The sequence below is a fragment of the Apium graveolens genome, chromosome 5 (assembly GCF_009905375.1).
Source record: "Apium graveolens cultivar Ventura chromosome 5, ASM990537v1, whole genome shotgun sequence".
In the NCBI taxonomy this organism is placed as follows: domain Eukaryota; kingdom Viridiplantae; phylum Streptophyta; class Magnoliopsida; order Apiales; family Apiaceae; genus Apium; species Apium graveolens.
In genome coordinates this window covers 88810680-88817413 of record NC_133651.1, presented here as the reverse complement: position 1 = coordinate 88817413, position 6734 = coordinate 88810680, and the positions used below count along the sequence as shown (strand labels likewise).

Sequence of the window (6734 nt, the reverse complement as noted above, 5' to 3'; positions counted from 1 at the left end):
ACGGATAAGGCATCTCCCTGGCCAAGGATAACCCTCCGCTACCAGCTGTTTCTCTAGTCCGTGGACGCAGGTATAGCCGTGGTTCACCCCAAATGTTGGACGCATCCTTGTCCCCCGATAAGGAGCCCCTACCAGATTGCAGGACAAGTGATCACAAGCTTGTGGGTGCAAAGTGCAGGATACTCCGAAGTCTCCCAACGAGGACACCCGTTGACTACAGAGACAGAGCTCCCAAAGCACACACCAGATTTCACCCCACATCTCCAATGAGGACACCCATTGACTACAGGAGGAGGCCTTCAGTCCAGGCATACCCCTGGAGGTCTCTGACCACGGACACCGCCTTTCCTGTAGATATGCTACAGGAAGGAGTTCCTCAATAGAGTACCTGCATCAAGTAGGTTAGTAATAATAATCTCCATCTTCCTTGAGCCTTCTAGAGAATCCACCTAATAAGCACATAAAAGCCATACCTATGTCCAAGTAGAAATTCAAGGCGCGCCCTAACATCTCTGTATGTTGGCGCCGCCCTGTATCACCAGCTTTTGGTTTCTCATACCATTTTACATCATAAGGCGCGCCCTAAACTATTCATCTTTGGGGCTGACTTTAATTTTGCCCAAGCCACAGTATGGACATGTCGAAGTAATCATGTCCAAATGATCCACCCAAAGAGCCTTCCTTACCTAGGGCGCGCCCTAAGCCTCACTATAGGACATACTCCAATTAAGCCACTCATCTATCTTTTTTCAACGATTGAACGCGCCTCGTCATGTTCAAAGGCGCGCCTTTAAGACAAAACGGTCACGGGCCACTCAACTGTTTAACCAATGCAGCGCGTTCTTAGGGCGTGCCATCTGTTTATGGAAAGTTAATCTTATCTTTTCCTAGTTTTTAGGCGTTTCTCCTTCAATTTTACCTATTTTATCAATCTTAATCTGAATATTGTTTATACCAACATTTGGGCATAACACAAATGATCCACAATGGTACTACATGTTATCTTGGATTTCATCATTAAATTAGGATCTCAACGGTAATTGGAGTACGAATCGATTGCTTCAATTTTACAGAGTATATTTTTACTTTAAATGATTACATTGAACATTTGATTTACAAATAATGATATCCAACAACAGCTCATTCAATGCACATATTCAAGATGAATGCTCTGTATATTTTTGGACCAAGTTCATTACAATTATGTTCCCTCAAAAAACAAATAGTTATGTCCATTACTGATGAATTAGATCCTGTTTTAAAATATTTCAAACATAAAATAAACAAAGCAAACTTTTCATAACAAAATATACTTTTCAATACCTAATTACAGCAGTCCACAAATCTTAACATGATCCCCACATCACAGAATCATCACCTGTCTCTCCTACCAGTGATATAAAGCAGCACTGCTCACCTTGTGCTTCCACAATAACATATCAAAGTATCATCTTTTCTTTCAAACATCCTAAACCTACACACTCCATTCTCTATCTCCACAGAAACAATGAGAACCACTGGGCTATCTTGCACAGGATGTCAAGTGCCACATTTTCTTAAATCTTGTTTCCTTTGCCACAAACCATTGGATAACAACAATGACATCTTTATGTACAGGTACACTTTCACATAATATCAGTCAAATAATATCAGTCAAATAATTCAGTAAGAGTCACAAATAAGAGTTTAAAACGACAAAATGGACGTACTAACTTATGCCGTTTGAAGATCAGGGTATCGGAGGGTATGATGTACACTTTCTGTTCTGCCATGTTTCACACAAATTTGTTATTCTTGAATTTATTTGTATGTGTGTGCATCTAAATATGAATGTACTATGTACATAATGTTTTGGTTACTAAAATTTGAATGTCATTGCAGAGGAGACACTCCATTTTGTAGCCAAGAATGTAGGCAAGAACAGATAGAGATAGATGAAGGGACTGAAAAGAAGTGGAACTTATCTTCTCCCAAGAGATCGATAACAAAGTCAGGCAATAAATCATCTGCCTCTTCGAAAGTTCTGCAGATTGCTGTGTCCTAACTCCTAATCATACTACAAAGTACAAGATTATAAGAGCATGATATTAGTGTTGAGTTGTAATACAATTGATTGCTGTTGCCCTTGCCCCTCAGGTTTTGGACATTATAAAACTTCCTACATTAAAAGTTAGCAATTTTGAATTTTGAGATTTTACTGGAGTATTGCATTTAGTCTTACTTCAATTATTTCAGAAATAATGGCTAAACTTAATATATACATAACCTGCATGTACTTAGTAAGCCATAAATAAGAGATCTGCAAGTCAGCATGCTAATTGAAAAGCAAATTCGAAGAAATTGCATTAGCAGAAATCATCCGTTTCTTCATCACCCTGATGTGTGTGCTCTACAGTTAAGAGTCCCCCACATACATGTTTCTGTGAATACTCTTGGCTTATGAGAATTTTTTTTTTGAGAGATGACACTAGTGTAGTAAGAAAATCACTGAAACAGCCCAAGGAGAAACTCTCAAACTAGTATATCAACCAGTTCAGGATATGCTAAGAGAGGATAACAGACAATTTGTAATACATGACAATCATTGAAACAAATTAAAATTCCATAACTAAATACCAGATACCCTAAACAACCAATAAAGATTACATCTAAATATGAACGAAAAATCAGAGGCTTCCAACATGTTCTCTGTTTATATACATGTAAATATAAATAAAGGCTATTGTTTAACTTAAAATATACTCACTACTATCTGAGATTCAGTAAAATCACAGCTCCTCTACCAGTAAAACCTAGTTATTTATATTGATAGCACTCTATCCGCATCTCTCATTGTGGTCAGGAGAGCATTTTCCAGGAGAATAGTCCACAACGTAATATTGCAATGACCAGTTTTCTAAGTTACTTTGGTTCTTTGCATGATCATAAATCCTCTTTTACTGAGTCCATTAACATGATCACCTAATGTAGCCAGGTGTGACATTCGCCTTTTTGCTGATTCCGACACTTTATCTTCTTTTGGTGATTTGTTCCGCTCAACTGGTTCATCATCAGAGAACACAAAAGTTTCTGCAGAGGAATCACATTCACTTGAAACTTGAATAATGTGCTTTAAAATTTCCACCACCCTACTCATTGCTGGTCGATCTTTTGCGCTCGTCACTAAACAAATATCAGCTAATTTTGCAATCTTCCGAGCTGCAGGGGACGAGTATTGACTTCCAAGTCTTGGGTCCATTATCAAATCAAATTTCTTACTATCAAATGGAAAATGTTTCACCCAATCTAAAAGCTTCTGTTCTGTTTTAGGTCTGTTTCTTTCAAATGATTGTCTACCAGTTAGTATCTCATACAAGACCACACCAAAACTCCAGACATCGCTTTTACTTGTAAGGTGTCCTGTTTTGATGTAATCTGGAGCTGCATAACCATGTGTTCCCATAACCTAGTCATGGAAAGCAAGGTTACAAAGTCATTATTAACGAAAAAAGGGATTCTTTTACATATATATGTTCAGGAACCAAACCGCATACATATCTATATTCTCGTCTGACGAAATTAACAAATATATAGTACTTGTTGAACTTAAATCCTGATTCCAGCATGTTTTATGTTTTAAGTTACTCTGAAATTTCTAATTAGCATGTACATGTTTAGTGTGTTATAGAGTAACTTATATGCATACAAAACACAGCAAGAGAAATATTCACTGGCATGACATCGTCAAACCCTAAAACAGCAGAAAAAGTGTTCACTTACAGCTGTTGAGACATGGGTATTCCCTTCAGTTGGCCCCTCTCGGGCAAGTCCAAAATCTGAAAGCTTTGGATTATAATCCTCATCCAACAGCACATTTGATGACTTAAAGTCTCGATATATCACCTAGATTAATAGAGAAACCAGCCAAAGTCAGCAACACAAGTAACGGTTGGATATAGTACCAAGAGAGAGAACCAACACAAGCTTAGGTATCAATTTGTTCATGTAAATTTAGGACAGTATTGGAGTTATGTAATACGCATACATAGTTAAAAGACCTGCTGTTTTACCTTTAAAGTAGATTCAAACCATCTACATCAATTAAGCATTGCTAAAAAGACCAAGTACTATCATGTTTTACTTTGACCGTATGTAGAACTATCAAATACGTAGCAGCAATCTTTGGTTGAAGTTCAATAAGATCTTTGGACTATGAAATCGATTATTCCCTTCACTAGTGAATATTTATTCGCTCAGTAGAATAACTAAAAATATATATACATTACAATTTACACTATTTCCTCTGCAATAATCATAATGAAAGAGTTTTCACCCAAAAAACCAAACCTGAACTTCTGATTCTTCATGCAAATAGGCTAATCCTTGAGCAGCTCCAAGCAGAATCTTTAACCTATTTTCCCAAGAAAGAGCAACAAGGGACTTGTTAAACATATGATCTCCAAGGCTTTTGTTTGGCATGTACTCGTATACAAGTAGCCGTTGGATTCCTCTTTCTCCATCAACAGCGCAATATCCAATTAGTTTGACAAGATTTGGATGCTCTACAACACTGAGAAACTGAACTTCTGATACCCATTCTTTATGACCCTGTGATCATTATTCATCACAATAAAAATCATCACACAGATTACATAAAGGCATCTTGGCTTATCAAAATGTGTAAACTGATAATGACATTGGAAATGACACAAAGTAGAAAACAAATCAGGCTGAATATGTGTGGTAATCCATAGAGCTAGAATATGATTACGTGCAAATCATATTGTAGTAGAACCTCAGATAGGTCTTGAATCCACTCCATTTTTTCGAGTCAATTATATTTTTACTCCAAAAGACATTTAGTTCTTTATTTAATCACCTAAAAACTATCAAATTCAATTTGGGACTTTTACATATCAAAGTTTGCTATTCTACTAGTACTTAATAAAATATTATTTATTCCCAAGTAAAAACAAAAAACTATAAATATTTTTGTATGAAATCAGACACAGTTGGTATGATAACTTATATTGTTTAATTTGGATAAATATTTAATAAAATAAAATAAACTATCAGGTGTACTAGGGTTTAGTACACCTGAGATAATTTTTGATATGAATACTTAATTTCCTCTTATAATTAGAACTCCACATGTAACTTAATACCATTCACTCATGACATTAACACTTTAGATTACTCAACACGCCTAGTGCACATATTTATCATTTATGTGATCATGAAACTAACATTCTGAGAGTTAAAATTTAATGCCTACAATATTAAAGATTGTTAATAAGAAACAAAAGAGGGTTAAGAAACTGCATACACCACAAACCTGAAATCCATCCTTGTTAAGTTTCTTAATTGCAACCACAATACGATCTCCTCTTCCATCAACGGGCTTGATCGTACCCTTGTACACAATCCCAAATCCGCCTTCCCCAATCTTAAGCAGTCTACTGAAATCATTAGTTGCACGCCTCAACTCTGAATACGAAAAAATTCTCAAATTAAGAGCTTTCTCTTCGTATAATTCAGGTATGCTACGCGATGAAATGGTGGAACTAGAAGACTGGGTCACTCTTCCGGAAGTTGAAACATTTGAAGTGCTTGAATGATTTTGCGTCTTCAATTCAGGAGCTGATCTTTGTTGCTTGCTTTTGCTTCTAATTTTCTCTTTCAAGTAAGGGAAACACTTCATTGCTTTTGTTCTCCAGCTTATTTGATACAGGCTTTAAAGATTCAATAATCGATTTTATGTAAATTCCTGAGGCACAACAAAAACTTAAGAAACCAAAAGTTGTAAATGTAATAGAAGAAAGAAAATAAAGGTATAAAGTTTAAGATTGAACCCTTGAGAAGTGAAATCAAACTTCAACACTGAGACCACAAATCCCCAACACAAGAAAAGTATTGCAGTTGAACTTGTACAAATTTTAATTTTACTACATAAATTTAAAAACTTGCAAACATGCTAACTTTTTGACTGTACGAAGGTTCAGGGACACAATAGATGAGGTTTAAATGGACAAGCAACTTAAAATTTTGACATTCACAGACCCAAAAAAAACAAAACTTATCGATTTTATGGTATCATCTCAGAAAACAAAAGGAAGTTGCATAAAATTTCAAGGAAACTAGCTAGCTCATATAGGCAACAGCAACATGAAGCTTTACAGGAAACCTGAGCATAGCAAATATTTTATCATCATTTAATAAGAGGTCAGAGTATTCAAGGCTGCATAAACTTTTCTAGTAAAGAAATCATGCAACTAAACATTTTCAACTTAAAAAAAGAAACTACAAGAACCAGAGGAACACAAACAGAGATACAAATAATAAAGATGATGAGCAAGAGAAATTGAAGAAGAAACAGTACTTACACAAATTATGGATGGGCAAATAAAAGTGATGAAACAAATGAATTATTGAAAGAGTCTTGTAATCGTATATTTCAAACTTTGCTGCTCTTTAATAGTAAAGCCAGCTCAATGCTTAAATTTTTTTCTTCCTGGCTTCTCCAGCTAAAAATGTCAAATGTCAAACGTTATTATGTGTTTATATTTGTTAAATTTGGAAGGTATGTAGATAAGTCGCTGTTACATGCATGGTGGGGTTGGTTGTTTGGTAGTTGACACTTGACAATCAACATAATCTATAGGAAATAGCACACCATTCACGATTCTGATTTTGACTCCCTTGTTCATCTTTATCCTTCATATGCTCCGGCCCTCCCGCCAAACTTTAATTTTTTC

The 6734-nt window shown here is 35.7% G+C and overlaps 1 protein-coding gene across 2 annotated transcripts; it reads right to left on the bottom strand.

The window, feature by feature from the left end:
* Positions 1-2584: 2584 nt before the first annotated feature.
* On the bottom strand, positions 2585-6508 carry LOC141724244 (putative serine/threonine-protein kinase PBL19). Of its 2 annotated transcripts, none has more exons than XM_074526311.1 (5): positions 6363-6508; positions 5315-5746; positions 4327-4587; positions 3760-3882; positions 2585-3445 (listed from the first exon to the last, which is right to left on the bottom strand). In XM_074526311.1, exons 2-5 carry the CDS (start codon positions 5678-5680, stop codon positions 2897-2899), a joined length of 1299 nt encoding a protein of 432 aa, XP_074382412.1. In that variant the 5' UTR covers positions 5681-5746; positions 6363-6508; the 3' UTR covers positions 2585-2896. The 2 variants fall into 2 exon arrangements, with proteins under 2 accessions (XP_074382412.1, XP_074382413.1); XM_074526312.1 differs by lacking the exon at positions 6363-6508 and adding an exon at positions 5832-6351.
* Positions 6509-6734: the final 226 nt, after the last annotated feature.

What these genes read in the sequence shown, in the direction of transcription:
- LOC141724244 (XM_074526311.1), bottom strand. Translation starts at nt 5,680, where the DNA reads ATGAAGTGTTTCCCTTACTTGAAAGAGAAAATTAGAAGCAAAAGCAAG. An exon ending in TTAACAAGGATGGATTTCAG is followed by an intron (nt 4,588 to 5,314) that starts GTTTGTGGTGTA and finishes TAATGATCACAG; the next exon opens with GGTCATAAAGAATGGGTATC. An exon ending in ATACCCATGTCTCAACAGCT is followed by an intron (nt 3,446 to 3,759) that starts GTAAGTGAACAC and finishes TTCCATGACTAG; the next exon opens with GTTATGGGAACACATGGTTA.